The sequence below is a fragment of the Xiphophorus hellerii genome, chromosome 6, assembly GCF_003331165.1.
Source record: "Xiphophorus hellerii strain 12219 chromosome 6, Xiphophorus_hellerii-4.1, whole genome shotgun sequence".
Taxonomy (NCBI): domain Eukaryota; kingdom Metazoa; phylum Chordata; class Actinopteri; order Cyprinodontiformes; family Poeciliidae; genus Xiphophorus; species Xiphophorus hellerii.
This window is the reverse complement of record NC_045677.1, coordinates 8,277,671-8,301,920: the sequence shown is the minus strand read 5'-3', so window position 1 is coordinate 8,301,920 and position 24,250 is coordinate 8,277,671. Positions and strand designations below refer to the sequence as shown.

At 41.6% G+C, this 24,250-nt stretch overlaps 1 protein-coding gene across 2 annotated transcripts; it reads right to left on the bottom strand.

The window, feature by feature from the left end:
• Nucleotides 1–299: 299 nt before the first annotated feature.
• Nucleotides 300–23,680, bottom strand: lrrc24 (leucine rich repeat containing 24). Of its 2 annotated transcripts, none has more exons than XM_032566527.1 (6): nucleotides 23,430–23,680; nucleotides 23,268–23,315; nucleotides 6,992–7,186; nucleotides 6,003–6,281; nucleotides 5,581–5,749; nucleotides 300–2,289 (listed from the first exon to the last, which is right to left on the bottom strand). In XM_032566527.1, exons 3-6 carry the CDS (start codon nucleotides 7,151–7,153, stop codon nucleotides 1,043–1,045), a joined length of 1,857 nt encoding a protein of 618 aa, XP_032422418.1. In that variant the 5' UTR covers nucleotides 7,154–7,186; nucleotides 23,268–23,315; nucleotides 23,430–23,680; the 3' UTR covers nucleotides 300–1,042. The 2 variants fall into 2 exon arrangements, with proteins under 2 accessions (XP_032422418.1, XP_032422417.1); XM_032566526.1 differs by having other exon boundaries at nucleotides 23,272–23,315.
• Between the last annotated feature and the right edge of the window lie 570 nt (nucleotides 23,681–24,250).

Sequence of the window (24,250 nt, the reverse complement as noted above, 5' to 3'; positions counted from 1 at the left end):
TCTACTTCTACCTGTGTTTCTATCTGAAAACAAATTAATTTGAATGTGCCACGGTTAACCAGTCAACATCAATTAGACAATCTAGACAAATAATCATAGCCTATAAGCTCACATGTAGCTAAATGTAATCCCACATTTTTTATGATTTTGGGCTATGCTTCTGCTTGACGTACTGTCTTCTGAAATGTGACTGAAGATCAGGGAAAGCTACTTGAAGTCATCGAATGTGCAAATTGACCCACGGTTCCTATTAATTGTTTTGTTGCAAGAGGCTTTTATTCTTGTGTTGTTGGGGGGGGTTTGTATAAAATATTGTCTTTGGTTTTGTTGTGTGATGTCCACATATTTTGTTGTGTTTTACACCCGAGTACCTCCAAATAATATTCCAGATCAAACTCCTGTTTTGGGGTTAATGGCATAAATAAAGAAAACACAAGACATGTTCAAAAGATAAAAGCCTGCAAACGTTGAGAACTCTGACTTTTGCAATATTTGTTGGACCCTTTGAATTCCCTCTGGCCACATACTGATGATGATTGTTGTTGATCTAATTCTAATGAAACAGCTCTACTTCACACGAAATTAACTTCGACATACCTGGAGACAAAACAATTAAAATAAAACAAAGAAAAACATTTATAGAAAATATTCATTACCATCCACTGACAATTGTTACAACCATACACTGCACAGTTGGGGGGGGGGGGGGGGGATTTAGTATAACTGTAATATAGACTTCTGGTGAAGTCAGCCACTTGTAATTATCCTTAAAGGGTTTATTTGGAGACTGAAACCATTGGTCAGTTGTTATTTTCTCTGTAATTCCCTCTGTCCAGTCATCGAGCACATCATTTTGTAACGCAATCAATTAGAAGCAGGTATTTGGAAAGCTGGAAGCAATCCAGTTCTCCATCTCCAATCACTATCTGAGTGTCTCTTCTTTGTCAAAGGACAGATAATAATCTGATGCTTTCATTTCTTATAAGATGATTGGTAATGTCTTTAACTCCTTTGACATTTACTTTCACCCATTAAAGATGCTTCAGCAGTGGATCTCATAGGCAACTTGAGATCCAAACAGAAGGCTCTGGCTGAGAAGCAGTTCTTCTGGATCTGCCGTTAGCGGGCCCTCGCCACCTTCAGTCGGGTTTCTGCGAAACCCCAGTCCCCCCGATCTAGTCAGTGTCTGGACCATTTCGTGTTCCAGGAGAGCTTCTTTCATTCCCTTCTGCTGGACAAAGCCGCTCATCATAGGACACCTGGATGAAGCAGAGCCCATGACGGGCTTGGTTCGGTTGAGGACATACATCTCATGGCCGTGATCATCGCGGTACTCCTCCAGTTGAGCAAAGGTTGTCGGTCCGTCAGAGTAGTCATTCACGTAAAGGATGCTCTCCTCTTTGCTGGTGCAGTAGGAGCCATTGTCCTCTTTTTGATACTGCTGGTGACGAGTGTAAATCATAATCAGGAGAAGAACAGCAGTGAGAGCCAGCAGGGAGATCCCAATAGCGATGGCGGTCTGTGTGGCTGGACCCAGAGCGCTGAAGTCCATGCTGTCCTGCTCGTACAGGGGCTCCTGGCTAACATCCAGAACTTCTGGCTGATAGAAGGAGCTGGACGACGACGAAACATAGGAGTGTGTGTTCAAACGAGGCCAGAGCTGGGATGAGTACGAGGAAGAAGACATGTTGACAGCCAGGTGAAATGTAACCCTCGCCACTCCACCTGGGTTCCAGGCCTCACATTCATAGCGCCCGGCATGTGCTACAGTCACATTACTGAGGAACAGCATGCCGCTGCCCATGTCTGGATCAAAGCTATCTCTTTCACCGCCCTCCTCGGCCCCTCGCACGAGTCCCTGGATTCCTTCGGCGCCTCCCACCTTGATCCCTCCGGTGCTCGGCAGGGCTGTCACCACTCCGCCCGGCCCTGGCCGGAACAACTCCCCGTTGGGTCCCAGCTCTTGAAAAAGACCTCGAGGTGATAACTGGGCCTTGCCATGGGAAGCTTTTTTCCACGTCACCTGAGGCTGTGGGTATCCAGAGGCCTGGCAGGACACACGGAGGCTCTCGCCGAGTCGCACAGTCAGGTGGTTGGGCTCCAGCTGTACCACAGGCGGAATACACACCAGACTGTTTGGAGCAACTTCTGCCAGGCTAAGGTGGGAAAGACGAGGGGGTTCTGCACACATCAAGCGACGCTGCTCTGCCGAACTTAGCAAACGCTGTCCATCTTCGCCAATCCATGTTCTTAGCCACCCGAGAGCGCAATCACATCGCCACGGGTTCTCTGAAATAACGGGACAGGAGGACAAAATTGCAAATTACACAAAGAGTGGTTTTAAAGTCATGTTTGGACTTCTAAATGATAAATTTACCAATATTAATCCTTAATTTCTTGACGTTCTTGAATTTGATCACAATGCATCCAGATGACTGAAAGTACAAATAAACTCACTTCATTATTTCCTCAACCCAAATTATAGGTTCATGATGTTAAAACAGATATTGGGTAGTTTTCATCAAATATCACATCAAACATTGTGACCCAATTTGTTGGATTAGAGAGAAAACTTGAAGGAGCCTCATCATTTTTCACATGCTACATTTGGTCTAATCAAAGAAAACAAAAGAATCGCAGGATTCTGCATTATGCAATAACATCATGTTTAGTAATGTTAATGACAGTCGGCTGTGTTACTGACACTAATTAATGACACTGCAGAACTAAATTACTTAATGGAAGCAACATTAGCATATTACCTAGTAAGTAGTTGGCACAAGCTAATTCTTGCTATTTTTAACATCTACACGGTTTCAACATGCCACACCATTATAATTGTCTGATAGCAATTATAATGTCTGGTAATTGTTATCAGACATTATGAGGTTATTTTGATTTTGATTTAATAATTTTTAAAAGCAAACTTCAATAAAATTAATATATTTTCAATTTCAATTCAGTTAAATTTAAAAATACTTGGATCCCAGAGGGAAATTAAAAGTTGTTGTGACTCATACTAATTCAAATTCTTCAAAGGGTTATTGTAGATGGTTGTTGGCAGAAATGTTCTAATTTTTTTAGAATTATATTTATGTTTTGATCATTTCCTTGTTTGTTTAGATTTGTTTGTTTTTTCATTTTCAGTTCATTCCCTGTGTTTAGTTTGACATGCACTTGGGTCCTTTTCTACCACATACCAGCTACTTTTATTTCATTAGTATTGGATAATTCAATACTTTACCTAGAAGTAGGTCAGCAAAATAACTTTAAACCGACTTGTTTTTAACCTAAATGCTTATTTTGAGTTTGCTGAAACACACATCCAACCTTTTTTTTTTTTTTTTAAAAGCTATTTTGTCCATAATTTATTTTAGAGAGCATGCTGAAGCACTTGACTCCGCTCGTCTCTCCTGTTCTGTGGGGTGTGTGGTTTGAAGAAAGCTGCATTGGAACATAATACCATTTCCCTAATCCAAAAATGAGAGCCTGTAGGATTTTTGCCTGACAGTTTAGAGCATAGCAAACCAAGTGCACACAAGCACTTGGCAAAAGTGCAAATTTTTTTATTCTGAAATACTAGATTTCCCTCGCCGACACTTTCACCAGGGCTATTTGGAGACGGTCCATCTTTTTGACACAAATTCATTTTGAGACCTCTTTACTTGGTCCTAGTTATTAAAACACTGCATGAAATCTACAAATCCTGGATAACAGAAGGCTAACCAGGCTGTTTACTCAACAATCTGCAATCACAGTGTAACACCTCCATTACATATTATACAGATATCATTGAGAATTAAATCAGCTGTAATGTGAGGGTAATATCAAAACGCATATATATTTTATACATGTTTGTTTATTATATCTCACTCGAAAATACTGGAAAAAGACGTTCCTGTCTATAAATAACTTTGTAAGATGAATTTTTAATGTTTTTTGCATTTGTAAGTAATGCAAAGAGCAAATATAAAAATCTAGAGATTCCCACATGCGAGACGCAATCTAACGCATCATGACATGTTTAAGGTAGGATGAGATGAACACGAGAGGTTGGATTTTTTTCGTCAGACGAGAACACACACAGTCTTAAGCACGTCAAAGAGAACTTGCGCACAGCTGGGGGTTTGGCATGAATGGCGCCCCTCAGAGATTCTCCTTTTTCAAACTCTAATCGTTTCCAGAACCGTTTTTTAAAAAAATCCCTATTTAATGTGAAACAGTAAAGTCCGGACTAGACCTTAGATTTTGAACTAGACATGATCGAATCCAGTCTTGCTGTTCCTAATGTCGGAAACATTTGACAGCAACTGTAATTGGAGTACTAAAATAGTGAACAACACAGTGTAGCTCTCACACCTCATTCACAGAACAAGTGAGTTGGCAATCTAAAAGTTATTCTGGGTGCAAACTGAAATAAAGCCATTTTGTGCCGCTCCCAAGGGACACCCAGAGTGGGGAGCCATATGGCCCTGATCAAAAACTGCCACTGCTTTAGGCTTTAAGAGGCCTTTCCACAGGAAACTGCCAAACTCTATCCTTTTCCTGTAAAAAAAAAAAATCATGCATTGGACTAAAATTATTATTATTATTTTTAGCAATTTACTACTTAAATGATGCAGAGCACAATGTAGGATTAATGTCATTTCATCCCTTCGTCATTTTAAAGTACTTTTCTGTATTCTAGTGAGTCATTGATCAAGAAATAGGGTTGTATTACTCCAGTAAAAATGTCTTCCAGCACAAGGTTGCTGAGTCATTTTGATTTGATCAGAGTTTATAACCAGTCATATTTTAAAAGAGTCAAATGGCCGATACAGGTATGAGAACCCAAGAAAATGGAAATAGTGATATAACGTCTATAAGAACACACAACTGTTTCGAATTATATTCAACATTTGGGCATTTTTATTCCAATATTTCCCATGAGTCCTGAAAATACTTGACTAATATCAAAACTGGGTTCATTTGGTTGCAAATACAAGACGACCAGTCATATTGTAAATCAAAACCGTCGGACTGAAAACCACACATTAAGGTACAATAAAATCCCAACTGTCACATGCTGGAAAACATAAAATGTGTCGGGACCTAAATGAAGTAGAGTAGTTCAGTCCCACACTCCTGTGTCACCTGTGCACAGCTGACCAATTACTGCTAGAAGTATGAGTGAATGTCGCAGCGCTGGTTTGAGAAAGTTGCAGAAATGGTCGGCCTTTACAAAAGGTGCGAGAAGAAGAAGTCCCAAAGCTGGTTGAGATGTACTGGCTTCCTAATTGGCCTCTACACCAACCTTCCTTTAATTGGATATTTCGCCATTAAGCACTCTAAGATGGTGTCTTGAAGTACTGTTTTTAAAAGCAAGACTTTGATTGGGCGAATTTCTTTAATATGCACAAATTTGAAGGGCTCTTAATTTTCGTTAACCGGAGATAAAAAGATCAGGAGCAACTCTCAGTGCTTTGCGAAATGTGGTGTTAATTCTTTAATATTCTGACATAAAATATATTTTAATGATTCAGGGGAGTTTAGAATTTACGGGACTGCATGACAGTAATATAAAATACAGTATGATTTAACCTGTGATACGGAGGACTTGCAGGCTGACGAGGGGTTTGAGGAATGAGGCTCCCAAAGTGCGGAGATGATTCCTGCTGAGGTCCAGCAGAGCCAGAGACGATAAGCCAGACAGAGCGTGCTCGGCCAGCAACTCTATGCTGTTCTCCTGCAGGTGCAGTTCCTGCAGGCGCTGCACATAGAAGAAAGACATAAAGCAAACAGAAAGACAGGCATGGAAAAAGGTTGTCAAATGCCGACAGGTAGTAAAACCTGCAGCTGAGTCAATCTTTACCGCAGTAGGAGTAAGATAAAGATTAGCAAGACATATCAGACTCAATTTATTGTAGATGTTATTCTACTTTATCCAGAAAAGGTCATCCTGAGTTTAATTTGTTAACATGTAAACTCAAACATCTTTATCTTTCCTAATAATTTGACCGAACCTGCAATCCCCTGAAGGTGTGGTCTTGGATGCGAGTGATCTGGTTGCTGGCAAGGTAGAGGATACGGAGGTGCTCCAGACCCCGGAACATGTCAGGGGTGACCAGGTGGATGAGGTTTCCATTGAGAGCCAACTCCAGCAGCTGGCCCTGGTTGAGAAAGGCCCCAGGTTCCAGCGCTGAGATGCTGTTGTTCTGGAGGTACAAATAATGGAGGCTTCTCAGGCGATTCAGATCCTGAAGACGAATCTGTACTATGGCGTTGTCCTGGAGGAAGATCGTCTTTATAAAGCAGGACAGAGATAAAGAAAACGAGTGATCAAGATGTGCAAAGGTCAGCGGAGTAAGCAGTTTTGCAAGGCACTGTATTTTCCTGTGCTTTGCAGAGTTTCACAAGAATATTGACAAATACCAAAGGGAATGAGCTAGTCAAGGATCAGGACAATAAAGCGATGTAGTGGCACTTCTCTGGTTTTTGTTGTTCCTTTTGTTAAACATTGCAGGGATCTGCAGAAATACTTGATTGATTTGGTCTTCATGAGAAGTGCTTTGCAAGTTTTAATCCACAATCCACGGGCACCCCGCCTGATTGCTAATGCGACTTTGTCGTGCGTCGAGGTGAGCTATGATCGACGAGATAGACCTGCTGATTGAGGTTAATGGAACAATTTATGCGAGACTTGCTTTTCATCAATATTCATGAGCTGCGGTAATGTTGGAGGGTCTGAACCCTGTAGGAAAAGACGGTGTAATGTTAAACATCTTTTAACAGACGATCAGTGGGTGTGCGAGAGTCACTTTCTGAGGAAGGATGAATAATTATGCAGACGCCGGTGCAGTCCCTCCCTCAGGCTTGCGTCAAAGAGGGTCACAATGAATTGATTAATCACAATCACTTCAGGGTGATATGAAGGGATGCAGTAGGAAGGCACCTGAAAACCACCTCTACGCATGGCTAGAGTCTCTAACTATTAACCAGTTGGCCAACTGACCTCCGTGATGGAGGGAGCACCCTGTGGGATTTCCTTGATCCCCAGCGATCCGCACTCCACTGTAAGGCTGTAGCAGCGACATCCATAGGGGCAACCCAGGGACCGAAGAGGGATGAGGGCTGAGATGATCAGGGTTAGTCCGGAGAACCACAGGAGGGTCATGGCAGTGGCACAACGCCCCCTCAGAGACAAATCCTAAGTAGGGAAGACAAAAGGCAAGTAACAATCACAGACCCACCTCAGTGGCACAAGAACAAACCTTTTGGCCCAATGCTGCAATATACTCTCATAACAGACAATATCTAGGGCTGTAGATGTTTTGAATAAGGGGATGATTGTCAAATAGCAAGGGTGGATTTAGAAAAAGAAAAAAAAGGCAAAAGAAGTTAAGCATGTCTCCTCATCCCCCGGCTGATTACTATTCAGCTGTGTCTATTCAGTGGAATTGCAGCAGCTTCTATTATAGGCTTCAATAAATTAAAGATGCGATAAAAGATGTGCAGGTTGCCTCAAGGACCTCTCTCTGTTCTTTTTAACTCGTACACAAACCCAATCTTTCAGCAGCCCCGTCTGCGTCTTCCCAGCACATTCGTACGTACGTGAAGCGAGGGAAGAGAGGACGCGCAGTTGAGCTCCGTAATCTCCGAAGCCACCTTCACCACCTCGAAGCAAATCCCACAAGGTAAACAGCTCTAATGATCTGATCATGACCATCAGGGTTGGCCGCGTGGCGCACCTCACGGCAATACATCCCCTTTGATATGAACTCATCACTGAGCAACTCATCCGTGCACTGCTTTCTTTTTCTTTTCTTTTTTTTTATTCCTATACTGCCTGGAAGGAGTTTATTGTTCTGTCTGACTGCTCACATCAAAACGGCCTCATATACTCCCTCCCCAATAACACGCAGCCTGGCAGCATATGCAGTCGTTTCTCGGCTGCAGACAGCATGAAGGTACAACGCTGCTGGAGATATAATACAAGTTGAAAATGTCACACTGCGCTGGTGCTGCTGCTGCACCGATGGAGGGTGGAAGAAGTTTCTTCCGGCTGAGTTGCACACGTCTCCCCGCTCCGATTGAAACTCTCATATTATCATAAATGATTTATGTGCGCCCAAGCGGCGTCTTCTAATCCTGTTAAGCTTGTCTTACATGCAAAATTTCTGGTTTGTTTAAGGCCGCTGAGTTGCCCAGATGGCTCACAAGTTCACGGCCAGCTCTAGATCACTTGATATCCTGCTTTATTAATTGCAGGGATATCCACAGACCTTGTTTAAGTCAAGTGAAAAAAAGGCCCTGCGCCTTTTATAAACGGCCACTTATTAATATTTAGTGCCTGAGCTGCTCTGCCAGATTGATATAAGCATGTCCCATTTGTAATGCTTTAATCCAGACCAGTAATGTAATGCCTAAGCATAAAAGCAAGTCGGAGGTCTTAGTCTTAGTGGCCGAGAAGTAATTCCCAGTGCAGCCGTACGGCATTATTGAGCCAATCAGCAATGAACTGAATTTTAATGTGTCACATTTGATTTGGAGCACATTTGCGAGGATAGCCAGCCAGATTAATACAATGTGACCTACATAAGCTCTTCTGTCACTGGTGGCTCACTTAATAACAAAAGGGGGGGTGCCATGTCTCTTCTCCAGCATGGAGAGAGAAAGCATGTGTTCCATTGTTAGCGACCGAGGACATGAAAATTGACTGGCGAGCAAGGTGCTGGTCTGTAATATTATTGCTTCTTACAGTGCGGCATTGTCTAAATAAGTTTGACTTGGGTTTGAAGGAAAGAGAGCAAAGCACCCATCTGCCCTCAGCTGCAATGCCTTGAAAGCCCTGAATGGTACACCATAACGTTTTATATGTTCTATGTAGTTGCTTGTTGTAATCGTAGGGTGAATCTAGTGCTAATCATTTGTGATGTGTGATTGATAGGAGCGGAGCAGGGTGTTTCTGCACATGCATTTATTGTGCAGTGTGCTTTCCTTTAGTTTTTTCTGTGCTGTATGCATTGCGTAAGCTTATTAAACGCAGAAGCACAAGCCTATTCGAACCATCAAGCAAATAATTTTGGCCCAACGTGGGCTGAATGTTGGGTCTGGGTCAGGCCATAAATCTATGCTCTAGTGTGCACATTGGTATTATCCCGCCGTTAGCCTAACGCTGCTAAATAAATCTTAGTTTTCAGAAGTTTCCCAAGAACTAAATTCAGAGAACCAGTGGTTCTTGTTAGGAAATATTAGTGAACAATCAGAATCACGGAGTCCAAGGACCACAGCATTCAGATAAGGTAGAATGCGTGAATTAGCGTTAGGTTATAAAACAGTATCGCAAGCTTTCAACTTGTAACGAAGTCCACTTTGATCCAATCAGCTAAACTTTGGAAAAATAGGTTCCCCATGTACTCCACCTCATCTGATAGACTGGGAAAGAAGGGGCAAAGAGACGCCTGTTTTGTCAGCTGTGATACCCTTTTGACGGGTTCACTAGCTACGGCTGTTTTATTGAGAAGGGACAAGAAGAAAGTCATTGTTAAACATATTAAAAGTCTGTTTTGCAAAGTAATTTAGGAGACAAAGATAACATGGAGGAGGTTCTCTGATCAGATGAGACCAGAAGACGCAGCGACTCTTTTAGCAGAAAAATAATAGTGCACGTGTTGAAGCACGGTGATGGCAACATCATGCTGAAGTCCATGCTGCCTTTCTTCGGCAAGGACAGGGATGCTGGCTTGAGTTTGAATGGCGAACATGGTAGCGGATCTCAAAGTTTTGACTTCAGGAAGCCAGCTAGTAAACACTTTACGGCATTTTACCATCAAAAAATGAATACCTTGTGTCACAAATCCAGTGAAACAGAACGGCACAATTTGTAACGGTAATGTGAAAAAAAAATTGGAAAAGGTGTCGCAAGGGATTGTAAAAAGTTGCACATAACAGATGTCTGGCTCCCGACTCAAACGCAAATGACACCCTGCCATTTAGAGAAAACAGAATGTCTCTTCTCCGCTCTTTCATTAGAGGAAAAAGAAAAGCCCCCTGATTGACAATCGCTTTGCTGATAAAAAGTGCGATGACAGCCTGATGGGATGCGAGCAGGACTGACGGCGTGACCAGGATCGGCAAACGAAAACGGAGACTCTCTTTAAACAACGCTGCCCGGAGTTATTCGCCAGCGCAAAATGGGTCCAGATGTTTCAGATAAAGCACCAAGTATCCGTTCTTGACCCACTTTTAGGATTTTACTGGGAGGTCAATTTGTTCATTTGAAGCTGAGTAGTCCTCCGTGGAACACGCCTTAATCTGCACAATCAGATGCTTGTTAGCTAAGCCGCTCCAGGCGCCAACGACGGTTTCATAGAAGGTGGGTGCTTTGTTTACTGGAGAACGAACCAAATCAGCAATAAATCGCTGTTGCCGGTTGAGTTTAAAATGTGTAAATTGGATGATTAAAGCTTAATGTTGTGTACACTGATCAGGCTGTCAAACGCGAGCAGCTGCAAAGGGTCTGCGATGCCAGATGTCAGTCAGCGAATGCCAAAAGGAAATCAAATCAAGGCGCGCGCCCGTCAAAATTTACATCCATCACCCTGAGTCCCGAAATGCTTCTTCAAACACTTCACTCCAGGGTTTGTTTTTTCAGGTATTTCTGAAGATTACATTTGGCACTCTTATTCTCGACATGGCGTTTTATTTTCTCACTCCAAACAAACCGTTCTCCTCTGAGCAATCACAGCCTCACTCTCGGCCAAACATTACCCAGGAAAAAAAAAAACATGCTCCCGCGTCTTTCCGTGATGATTGTTATCCAGGAAAAGGTGGGTGTCGGTGTGTCGGAAGCGATGCAGACAGCTGAAGAGCTGGAGGCTGAAACAAAGTTCACATCCCTGCGCTGCCACCCGTACAGGTCGACCTCATCTGTTGTTATGGTAACTCCTGTGATGAGGGAAGGTCTGTTCACAGGGCCCGAAGGCCAGCCCGGGCTCCCGCGAGCCGCTGTTAGGCAAACAACTCTGCAGGGATAGAGACTGTCATTTCCCACGGAAAATTTCTCCCAAGCACTCGAGCTATCTGATGACCCACAGCTAAATTGCTAAATTCTTTTTCACTCCAGGATTTTATTCCACCCCCCTCCCTCCACCCCAACGTCATCTCTTTGCTCCCTTTCTGCTCTATTTTTCCCTTTCAATTCTCTGAAAGATCATTTTCCCTTCCTGAGTCTCTGACCTCTGCCTTTTCTCATCTCCCATCCTTCTTCTCTGACTGGCAGGTGCTAAATCATTTGTCTTAGAGCATTCTTTTGTCCACAAATAGACCGAGGCCAAGCCACTAACCCGACTGCGCGGCACTAACCCAAGAATAACACACCGACTTTGAGAGATTGTCTCGGTGCGCAAAACCGCGCACGCGCTCTCGCGCTCATGCGCATGCATGACACGCCTACAAAGTAGCAGTTGTGCACAAACGCCGGCCACCTACATCCAGGGGACACACACACACTCAAGGTTCGTGTCTAAAACCAGCAGCACCATCATCATTCACCTACGAGTCAAACACACGCGCCCACACGTTTTTCTTTTTTTTTCCGTGTGAGTATAGTAAAGGAAGCTCTGCTCAGTTAATAAGTCTGCATTGATTTCTTTATTTTTCCACAACTGCCCTGTCCTTCTTGGCTTCTGCAGCCATCGATTTTCAACATGAAAGCTGACGGGGAGGGGAAGGTCGGTTGGCATTTGCGAATGTCTATGTTGAAGAGAAACAGAGTAAATGAGTGGATTTTTTTTCTCTTTCTAATAGCGCATGTGTGTGTGTTCAGCTTGCTTGTCAGACTGCCTCCAGCAGAATCACCCTCTGAGCAGCAGCAGCAGCAGCACTCCACCGCTGCTCCCAGTGGAACGTTTAGACTAAAAACCCTCCATCCGTCTCCCCCTTGTGCTCAGAAAAAAAAAAACTTTATGAATGTTAGCTTTATATAAGTTCTCACGATGCTCGGTCCTGACAAATAGATGCGGTTACTCCTGGGAGCCGGCGCTAAATTTATTGAGGCAAAAGCAATGATAGATGAAATTCTGATGCGCAATAAAACAAATGGTACACATTAAATTTCCATATTTCAAATTGCTCACCATTTAATAGGTGCTGATAATTATTGTTTTCTAAATACATACCAGAACTTGTTTCTTTTGAATTATGATTTAGTCATTTGTGTGGATTTATTGCCATGTCATTTTACAAATTTCTCAAAGCATCTCATCCCTAATGCACTGACCATATGATGTTCCTGAATAGTGTCACTTTGCACACACACATTTTCAACACTTTTTATGTAAACATTTAATGATCTTATAACTTATCTTTACTGAACAAAGGACACATTTTTCCATTTTGGACCTAAAGTGCTATGAAAAAGCATTTGCCCTCTTAAAGATTCCTTCTGTTTTGCCCCACTTAAACATTTGAAGACATCAAACCCATTTGTAATTGTATACAAAGACACCCCAAGTAACTACTCAATTGATAACTTCATTAATTAAGGCCAAAAAAACCCTGACAGTTTGGAAAATATTATAAAAAGTAGCTGTCCTGCATCGTGGGGTGGTGCCCAGTCGCCATTGGACCGGTTGCTAATCAATCACAGGGCAACACAGGACAGAAAATATGCTAAAAGGCATTCAATAGACGTAATAGTCATGTTTGACTGTACGAGGAAGCTGGAGTACCTGGTGAGAACCCACAAATGCATCAGGAGAGCAAACTCCTTGGAGAAAGACCTGAGACCTTCTTACTGCAAAGAAATAGTGCTACAAACGGTGCCATCCCCTTGTTAAGTCATAAATTAACTGTGATTAGCCACATGTTTTTGAAGAGCCGAGTTCAATATCACAAGCCACACTTTGGATTAATTACTCTGTGACCTGTAAAATCAAGAAATCACTTGACAATATGAAGTAGGCTAAGCGATCCAAAAGCAGCCCATCGTGCCTGGTGTGAAAGAAATCCAACGACAGATAATGTACGAAGTCATTATTATCTATCAGTCAAAAAACAATTACAAAGAAAAGAAATCATAGCCCCCAAGACTTTTGAGGAAATAAGATGTTGAAAGTGGAACATTAAATCTAGTGGGATTACTTTGACCCTCCTGGGGGACATGTGGTATTGTTGGAGCCATGCAGTTAGCTTTCTTGCTGAAAATTATTAGGGATAACTTTAGTCCATTCATGAGCCTTAGCCTCACACTAGCAAATCCAGCTAGAGAATGAACAAAAAAATTGGAGTGGCCTACTCAAACTCAAACTCTAGACTTACATCTGACATAACTGAAATGTTATCTGACCTTAGTTACTGTCAAAGACACTCTAAAGAAGTAAAACAAGAAGAGTGGGTAAAAATTCCTTGCTAGCTATTCCAGTTATCCCAAACGCTTCAGGTTTGCGCCACAAACAGATATTCCAATTAAAAGCTCAAATGCTTTTTCACATTTGGGGTCAGGTTAAGGTTTAAATCTTTTTTTTTTCCACTCAAAAAAAACCATCACCTTTGCTCTGGTTATCGTCATCTGATATCTACATCTCATTAATGATCTGAGCGATTCAACTAGAACTAGAAATGTTTGAGAGAGCAATTAGTTTTTCACAGTGCACAGCTCTTCCATTGCACAACAGAAGGCGAATTCAGGATTTGGCAGGATTAGCGTGTAGTAAAATACCAATTTTGGCAGCAGAAAAAACTTGTAGAAGACTCTAAACTGCATCAAGCAGCGGCACTGTTCCTGTAACAATACCTGGGGGGGAAAAAAACAGACTTAACAAGCATGTTTTGTCTCCTTGCTCTCTCAACAAGTTTCGGTGCTTTAATCGGGGTCCATTTGATTTGAGTCTGATAATTGTTAGCGACAGGCACAATGGCAAGCCGCATGGCAGCGCAATCAATGTCCATTTTCCATGGAAGATTTATTTTTCTGCACTCGCTGCTCAGACAGGGGTGATTGTAACATCACACTGTGATTGCTCAGAGCTTAAAAAGAGATTTGAAATCTCATTTAAGCCTCTGTGCGTCCTTTCTTCTAAATCCAGTGCTTTATCTGTTTGATGAAACAGAAGCAACGTTGCAAAAGCTCTTTGAAAAATGCATGACTTCCGAACAAGAAAGCGCAAGCGCACCGACAACACTCGCATCGCTCTCAAAGACGGATACAACGATCAAGATGAAATTAGAACAATACAAAAAAATTATACTAATGAGGACATTTAATAAGAGAACACAATCGATGAAATTGCTGCTCCCTAAATGTCCGACTATAAAACAAATCCCTCAGTGCCTCGTGACGTTCTTGTTACGAAGGGCCACAATCATGCTAATACGATAGAAGCGATCATAAGGTATTTATAATGCAAATGGAATTGCTCGCATCTGCTTGGGGCATTATGTTTCCTAATAGATCCTAAAAACGGTCATCTGCGTGATGCAGTTTGACAACAGCTCAAAGACAAGAGCAACTTCAAGGCAAAGAAAGTGTGAAAAGTGAGCTTTTTAAGGAAAGGAGCAGGCGGGGATGCTATGCACTGAGAAATCAATTCCACCGCAAAGAAAAGATACACAGAAGCCAAAAAGACACAACCATAATCACACAGTATTAGAAAATGTATAGTTTTGTTGATAAGATCTTTATATTTGTAGATGGAAAAAAAAAACCCAGTATTTTTTTAAGCAATTTGTGACAACTTAAATCTGGTATATAGTTCAATTGATACGAGCAAAATGTAGGCTATGAAGCAGTGACACTGTTTAGTATCTCTCCATGTACTTTGGTGTGTGGGAACTGGTATGTTGCAAGGGTATTAATGTGCCCTGTTACGTCCATGGAGTATGTGTGTGTCCTTTTTGAAGTACCCTTGTGTTGTATAGTGTGTCAAGCATCTATACAGGATTTCCTTTGTCCAGGGTTGTTGTTATCCCTTCTTTCCCCCTAAACACCTATGGATAAAATTCAAATGTTCTGTCCAGAGTCTTTGAGTGTCCATGGTCAAATAATTGCTAGTAGAAGTTATTAGGAAACAATTAGGAAATGTACAGTAGCACAAAAAGTGTGCATAGTGTAGCATGATATTAAGTAACATTATGGGATTACTGAGACATCTGAGTGGCACTTGTGTGAATTCCCTCACCGTGGTACTCATGTGGACTAGTTTTGGTGCTTTAGAGATAACACAGTGAAGTACCACAGAATTTTTAATGTCCAAAATATCTACGACACCCTGGCTTATCCGAAAACCACTTCATGCTACAGTAGAAGCTGCGGCTAAATAAAGATCGCATCCTCTCTGTTAGCATCTGCTAGTCAAAAGAGCAATAAAGAGATCACTTGTTTTGGTATTCTACATCTCCAAAAGACCAACAAGGTTTGAAACAGAGTTTTCGACCATTTATTTGATCAGAATACTTAGTAAAATTTCACTCAGTTGATGAACAACTTTCCCTTTTACTGACATCGCCAAAGGAAATCTTTTCTTTTTCATCTCCCGAATGGTACCAAATTTCAGCAAACAGTGTTTTTTTATTCTAACTCTATAAGACAAGTAGCACTGTTTTTCCAAAATCTGATGCGTGATGCAGTCTGCTCTGGTTTTAACTTGCATAACTAAGCACGTGGCACACTTTTGCAGTGAATACATTAACCATACATCAAAAATGCCGCTAAGTTTCATCAGCACATAGATTCCAATTGGTCTTTGAAAGGTTTTAGGTTAGTATATCTACTGGAATTCTTTGTACATTTTTCTTTGATTTTTTTTTTTTTTTTTTTGGTAACTGACAGCACTGATTGTAACACAGATAGTCTTTACCGGTCTCTGCATAAATTCAATCAGGCAGCTAAAGCTTTTTCCAAATGTTGCTCCCAGAGCGCCAATATATTAGACCAGCTTCTAAATCGTTGGACAGCTGCTTTCTAAAAATATATATTTTAGAATTAAACTCTAATGATCCCAAGTCTAAATACATTTCAGTTCAGAGTTGTCTGTCATATTTAGAGCCCTTAAATATGCATTTTATTGTTTATTTCTTATTTGACACTTTCCAATATTTTTGTATTTCTTGTACCAATGTAGTTGTTTTTTTCCATCGTTTTCTGCAAAGTACGCTGAAATGCAATGTGTATGAACGGTGCCAAACAAGCAAATGTCAATTGCCTTATTTTTGGCTGAGAAATCCAAAAGAATAGAAAATGTGGTTAGCATAAAGACACATTTACATGTTGTTATCTTTAACAATGTGCAGCCTCCAACAGGTTTTCTTACAGGAATGTTTAATATTTAGCTCCATCCGTCTTCTCATCGACTCTAACCAGATTCCCTTGCCTCTGCTGGAGAAAAGCATTCCCACATCATGATGCTGCCACCACCACGTTTCACCATGGGGATGCTGTGTTCTGCCACAGATGGTGTTTTACATGTACAATAAAAAAATAGTTCAACTTTAGTCTCATCTGACCGCAGCACCTTCTTCCACTTATTTGCTGTGTCCTTTACGTGGCTTGTGGCAAAAGTGAACTTCTTGACATTTTCTTCCATTAACCCTTCCAGACCGAACAGAGACAAATTTGCAGTACCGTAATTCTGCCACATTTTGCACTATCTGCAAAAAATTCCAACGGTTTCTGAAAGGGGGAGACGTTTCGCTTTCCAGCCAATATCGGGTTATTAAGGTAATTTCACCCCCGCCGCAGCAGGGAGCGAAATTCATCTGAGTGGCGGTCTTTCAATGGAGGGTAAATTGGGAAAATAACTTGCTAGACATTGAAAGCTCCAGCTGTTATCAATAAATGGGCAAATATATATTTACTCACAGGACATTTAAAGAACTGCGTACAATGAAGATAAGCAAAAACATCCAGGCGGAGATTTGAAACTTGGGCCTTTTAAGGTTAAAGACAGAGTTTTAGTTGCACCACCAATGGCTGAATCTCTCCCACCTGAGCTTTGGATCTATGCAGCTCCTCTCATGCACCTTTTTTTCAGTTTGCCGGGAGCTGAATACAAATACATGACACAATGTTCAGATTGTATGTTGTAAAAAATTTGAAAACCATATATGCTTTCCCTCCTCACTATGTATCGTATTTTCCGCACTATAAGGCGCACCTTCCATGAATGGCCTATTTTGAAACTTTTTTCATATATAAGGCGCACCGCATTATAAGGCGCATAGAATAGATGCTACAGTAGAGGCTGGGGTTACGTTATGCATCCATTAGATGGAACTGCGCTAAAGAGAATGTCAACAAAACAGTCAGATAGGTCAGTCAAACTTTATTAATAGATTACAAACCAGCGTTCTGAAAACTCTGTTCATTCCCAAAATGAATAAACAGCTGTTTTATTATTTTCCCCGATGCAAAGTCAGTGACGTGGTTTTTTCGTGACACAGTTTATCTTTTAACAACAGCAAGGTGTAACATATAGTAGAGGGGAACTTTTCCTCAATTCAATAAACACGTAAAAAACAGTTACGGTAAATCAAATGTTAGTGCAATTACAATATATATCCACTTCCGCACCATTGATTCGTTCATGTTAAATTCTCTCGCTGCTGCTCTATTCCCGTGTTCTACTGCGTGACTGATCGCCTTGAGCTTAAACTCTGCGTCGTAAGCGTGTCTCTTAATAGGAGCCATTTTGGGGTCTTTACACAAAACCCAGCGTGCACCGCGCGCTTCTTCTTCTACGGGGGAAAATGAAGTCGGTGGCTGCTTACCGTAGTTGCGAGACCTGCTGTGGCTCAATATTGGTCCATATATAAGGCGCACCGGATTATAAGGCGCACTCTCGGCTTTTGAGAAAATTGAAGGTTTTTAGGTGCGCCTTATTGTGCGGAAAATACGGTAGTTATATACCACTCAGTACTGTATTATCAGATAAAAATCCCATAAAAATCGATTGAAGTTTGTGGTTGTAACATGATAAAACTGCAACAGTGAGATTTTTTCCAACGGTAGTGAGTGCTTTTGGAAGCCACCATTCAGCCTAGTAATAAATGTTTTTTGGCAGCGACTGTCCACGATTTCCTGTTCCTCTCCCCTTTTCCAGAGGGCACATCTGTCAAAGTCGCGTTTCCTCGTGATCTGTTGTGTCACTTCCTTTCAAACACAGACGTCCTCCGGCGTCTCAACCGTCGTGGCCGCACAAGCCGGGCGGTGGTCGGAAGAGTTGATCCGAGCGGATGCGAACGCCGTCAGAACCCATCAGAGAGGGTTTTTAATGGTTTCTCGGTTACTGGACTGACTGTGATCAAAAACGAGAAGGCGGTTTTGTTTAAACTTTTTTTTTTTTTTGCCCCATTTTCACAGCCCTTTCCTTCCACTAAGTCACTGATCCATTTGCATACGGCGATCACATGCGACCGGCTGCTCACTAAAAAGCTGGGGATTTTGCAGCGCGAAGGAACGAACGAGATCTGACAAGTTGGAAGATGGATGCGGAAACGACAGCCACGTTCCTCTTCCACTCAGATCCACTATTTGGATATTTGTGGAAACGTCTTCCATTCTGCTCTGTTTATATTAAACTTTTTTCTCCCTCTCTCCTATGTTCCAGATGGATGAATCTGGAGAAAATGAGAAAATTGCTTATTTCCTTTTTTTTCTTTCCTTTAAGGCAGTTGAGATGAAACATCAATAAAAGTGAAAGATAAAATGTGTGTCCCAAACAAAAAAAAAAAAGAAATTGGAATATTGCCTCTATAATGATTACTTATCAACCCCACTGTATTGCATTTCTGCAATATTGGCTATGTAATGGTGTCTGCAAGAGTCAATGAATCCTCAGAAATTATGTTTCATTGTTGCCATGGAAGTGGCAGCATCGGCCGACTCCAAGGGATGGATGTCAAATTACGCCAAGGCACTGAGCCTATATTGGGGTTATGTATACAGCCACACATATGGACAGGGGATGATGAAGCTGTGAAAAATTTATTCATTTATTTTTGCTCAACTTGTTTGGTTTGTTTGTTTGTTTTTCCATACATCTCTCATTTCAGCTTGTATTTACAATCATCCGCCCACGGTCGGGACCGGAACCGAGGCGACAATACAATAACGGCCCGTGGAGAGATTTCGGTTATCATTGTCTGGCAGGCGGAAGCCGATGAAAAATTAAAAAGCTCCGCAGGCCCAAGGAGTCAACTTGTCCATACAGATCCGTCGGTGCAAGACAGATCCCAAGACACAAAACACAACCCCCACCCCACAACCCTTAGAGTTAAACAAACGAGGTCCTATCTAGTGGCCCGCTGCTTGGCTCCACACAGCGTCCCCCGTGCAGAATAGTAATTAACCGCAGAGCTGTGCATTTACAACTCTTGACATGAGGGGCAGAGGGGGGGAGAAACACCCGATTCTGAGGCTCGGCGATGAGGATGCGTAGCCGTCCTCCTCCCTGTGGGGGACATGTAATATTTAACAGTAAGCAACTGCTAACCTAATCACAGCACATCGCTCCTGGCAACTCCCATGGCGTCGTTGCAATGTTTCTGCCAGATCCCTATGGAGAGTGTGCTGCGCTCAGCAGAGAGCGACTTAAGCATCCTTCAGCCAATGACAACAGCGTCACTTTTCACGTTGCAGTCGGATGCGGTTGCGGAGCACGTTTTGAGATCAGCCAGACTTGACTTGCGTCTGCGGTGCGACCGTAAGATCAAACGGCGGGTGTTAACTTCTGACTCATTCCCCGAGCCTTTCCAACCAACCACTCACTGGACCTTTACAGTAATAAGAGTAATAAGCGCGCCTGACAGCAAATCCTGACGGACGGAACATGAGATTACCCCAATTGTCAAGGTGTTGGGTTTAATAACTTCACCGGACCAAACGCTGCTGTAGACAACAGCCCTGCTGCAATAAGCCAGAATCTGTGATGGTCAGAGAGGGTGTGAGGCCCTGAACACAAACTAACAGAAGATGCATTTTGTGTAACTTTGTAGGCTTTTTGTATTGTGATAGAGGCTAATTTGGTCTGCTTACAAAAACAATTAGGTGCCCTCAGTTGGAGTAGTTGTCCTTCAAAGCTCGTGTCTCCTTGTTGCCCACTGCCCCCCATCTACATATGTAAGATTCTCTTAAAAATCTGCCAGTCGAGTTGTCATACCTCGAGAAATCGTACATATTTCTCTGAGAAATATGTACGATTTCTCTTAGAAAGGGGATGGAGGGAGAAACACCCATAAATATATTGGCACCCTTTTGGGGTCTCAGCGGTCGTAAAAATATCGTCATTTGTTGCAAAAACGTTTGAGAAAACGCCAATCTTTTTAATTAGAGCATAAAACAAACTTACATTAAGAAGATAATGTTTGTAACATGATGACTGATGCAACAGCTCAATAGAATCCCCCCTTTTTTTTTTTTTTTTTACCCCCGTTGGACAATAATTGAACCTTCTACTGTAGCATTTTTCGCTCAATGCCCTCCGCAGCTTACCGTGAAGGTTTTCTATAAGAGCGAAGTCTATGGGTGATGAGGACCATGGGGGTGTCTTTGTTCGATTTGCCCAATGATCTTCAGTGGGTCTTTTATGAACTTCTAAGGACAGAGTTGACCTGCTAGGCCTGCAGAAGTTTGGTTCGGTCATATTTTCAGTTTCAGCGGTTCAGTTCCACTGATGTTTCAATTTAAAATCCTCCTTGCCTTTTAAGCTGTTTCAAGATGAGAAACAGGCCCACAACATCACAGATCCTCTTCCATGCCTAACTGTACCTAGGTTCCTTTTCGGTGTACCCATATTTTGTTTCACGTCAAATCTCCTTAAAACTTCAGTCTTCGTCTCACGTCACCAAAGAACAGAAAGCGCCAGTTGGTAAAGATAAGTGACCGTTACATTTTCAGGTGGGACAGGAAGGCAAAGACAACCACTCTCCATATATCTAATGGCCGCTATAGCGACTCTGCGACCCCAACACTCTACAGTTTTGGTGCGGTTCTGTCACGGGGAGCTTTATAGATTGTTTTACCTTCCTCACCATCCCACTCACTATGCGTGGTGGCAGGATATATATGGCCCCTATTCCAGAGGAAAATGGGACTCGCTGTCGTGTCATATTTATACCTTCAGGAAAATATAAAGTCACGGATTGTTACTTAAAAGTTCCTTAAAAGCCCCGAACTCCGAAAAGTAAAGCAGGAATAAATAAATACTTTGGTTCTGTTTATTTTGAACGAGTTGTTTTTATTGCTCCCAATAGTTATATAATGTTTCAACTGTTGATGACTTTGTATTTTTGTGTGTGTTTTTTTTTTATGATGTAAAGCACTCTGAACTGCGTTGTTGCTGAAATTAACTATACAAATAAACTTGATTAATGTATTGATCTTCAGAATTTGCCAAATTGAGATGGGTTTTTTTTTTTACAACAAACACTAGAAAAAAATGGAGGATTTTCTGAAAAGAAATCACCAAATGTCCATCGTTAGGTACAGTAGAGAACCTGTAACTCTGTCGGTATTGTATCAATCATGGGCGTAGGTTTGGGTATGGACGGTCGTGACATGTCACGACCAATATTCAAGGGATATAAAATAGTCCCGACCAATTTTTGCCATATTAATTTAAAAAAAAAAACATATGTATTTTTTAACAAAAACAAAATAAATAAACGAAAATCTACATTGATTAGTTTAATATTTCAATATACTACGCAGTGGTGGCATTCATTTTAAAATTCGCTGTTATGAACTATGAAGACCCATGCCGCTATTGGCTCAAAGAACGTGGATCTACGTTCTTTGATTAGCTGCACCAGGCGGCGGCCAGCTGGCCACACGCGGAACGGAAGCTTGGTCCATGGTGCTGACAGTGAACGCGTCTCCTTCTGAGTTTGACATTTATTATGAGTCTCCGAGACCATGTCGCCACCAAAAAAGAAAAGGACGACAGACATTAGAAGTTATTTCGCTACCTCGGCTGTAAGTACAGTGAGTGGACCCATAAGTTAGATATCTATCACGCAACGCATTTGTTGTAAAGTCTGGTGTTTAGTAAGGTCAGCACTGAATGTGAGGTAGAATAGGTCTGTTAATTATGTAATATTGTTTCACATAGGATGCTCAGACAGCAGAGCAAGGGGCAGAGCAGAACGATGGAGAGGTGGCTGGAGCTTCAGGGCTCCAGGTGAGGTGTTAGTTCTCAGATATGTAATATACTGTGAAATTATCTCAGTAAATATGGCATTTGAAGTGTTAGTCTTAAATTAAGTTAAGCTAGTGTGAATACAAACCAGGTTACGCTTTGTTTGCTCTATAGGAGGCAGTCAGTGTACTCACACCAGGGAAGTCTGAAGTGCAAGAAGTCATTTTTTGTTCTTATCTGCAATTGTGTTTATTGTATAATCAGTAGATCCAGAGGATATTTCTTTTGATCTTACTTGTAATGTTTGCTGAATTTTGAAAAGGAAAAAGTAAAGTGTTCTTGAACTGATCTGCTGAGTATGACTGTATCTGGTTGTATACACAAGATGTATGATCAAGTTATGGTTATGGTTGGGGGGAGGGGGTTATTAAGCCAATGTGATGCCCCCCCACCCCATCCCTTGGTATCAATACATTATGACACCAGTCATTTTGAAACAAATAACTTATTTCCTAACATTGGCTTCCATATATACATATTTACATTTTCAGAGTGGATTCATACGAATACAAAAAAAGATCAACTGATTAGTAAACATTAGCACGTATCAATATCGACTTGATTTTGAGCAGCAACACTATAGGTTTGGTCTTGTTATCAACTTCCACATTCATGCTTCATCCATTACTTCCAGCAACTACACATTATTACTAGGTGCGATCACACGTGTGAGTTAGCAAGACTCGAAATGCATACAAAGGAGGTCAAACGGTTCAGTTCTGATTCTTATCTAAACAACAATAATATTAATTATAATACAAACATCATCTCACTTCGGTCGCGTCAATCACGCGGTTCCTGCTGTCAACACAAAACAACTCGCCTGTTTTTGTTTTTGTTTCCTCCCAGACAGCCGTGCGTCCACCAACCGGGAGGCGTTCTCCTCTCGCATCGAGGGATTAAACCTATCAGCGTCAACTAGGGTCGCGATGTTTTAAAAAAATAAATTAATAACAATAATAATGAAAAATAATAATTTAAAAAAAAAAAACTCCCTCCGTGTTGGTACCTCAAAAGCACGCTTCCTTTTCCGTTTTTTGTTTTCTTTTTCATTTTCTTTTTTTTTTTTTTACCCACAATTCAAGAGACACCTACCTACCGTTTACTTGAGCTCCGCAGCGGAGTCCCTACTTGCTCCAAGGACTTGAAAAGAGGGAGAGAGAGATAAAAAAAAAACAAAAAAAAAACAAAAAAAACCACAATCCTCTGAGAGGTTAAAAAAAGAGAGAAAAGGAATAAAAGCTGCTGCGTCCCCACTTGAAATCACCAAGGAGAGCCTCTCCGCCGCCGCTCCTCCGCTGCTGCCTGTCTGCCTGTCTGAACAGCGGCTTACAGCCCGGCTGCTGGAAGCGGACGCTGAGGGGATAAAACTGGAACGTCAGCGCCGATGATGCTCCACTCAGACTCTGATATTGTTATGCGGCTTTTGATTCCTTTTTTTTTTCTTCCTGCCTCCACCGGATGCTCTCCACCAATAATGACCCGCTCTCCTAATTATCCGTGCTTGAATGGACTCCCGCCCCCTTCTCTCTCTCTCTTTCTCTCTCTCTCTTTCTATCTCTCTCTCCTTCATCTCTTTATCTCTGAGCTTGATTAAAACAGAAAATAAAGAGGTGGAGGGAGTTAATGAAGAAGTGGGATATATATACTGTATGTATATATATACTGTATATATATATATATATATATATATATATATATATATATATATATATATATACACACAGTACAGACCAACAGTTTGGACACACCTTTTAATTCAATGAGTTTCCTTTATTTTCATGACTATTGACATTGTAGATTCACACTGAAGGCATCAAAACTATGAATAACACACGTGGAAATATGCACTAAACAAAAAAGAACGCAGCAAAGTGGACACGCGTCGAACTTGAAGCTTTGGGCACGTTTTTGACGTAACACGTTTGGTGTGAACGCACCATTAGACAACCCCAAACCTTGACGTTACCAGAACACAAAACTACTCCTAACCTCAGTCTAAACTTAATCTACACCTTAACCCAGATACTAAATATAATGCTTCATAGCATTAGGATCAGGCTTCAACAACATAAATA

What these genes read in the sequence shown, in the direction of transcription:
- lrrc24 (XM_032566527.1), bottom strand. Translation starts at nt 7,153, where the DNA reads ATGACCCTCCTGTGGTTCTCCGGACTAACCCTGATCATCTCAGCCCTC. An exon ending in GTGCTCCCTCCATCACGGAG is followed by an intron (nt 6,282 to 6,991) that starts GTCAGTTGGCCA and finishes TGCTTTATAAAG; the next exon opens with ACGATCTTCCTCCAGGACAA. An exon ending in ACACCTTCAGGGGATTGCAG is followed by an intron (nt 5,750 to 6,002) that starts GTTCGGTCAAAT and finishes TTCTATGTGCAG; the next exon opens with CGCCTGCAGGAACTGCACCT.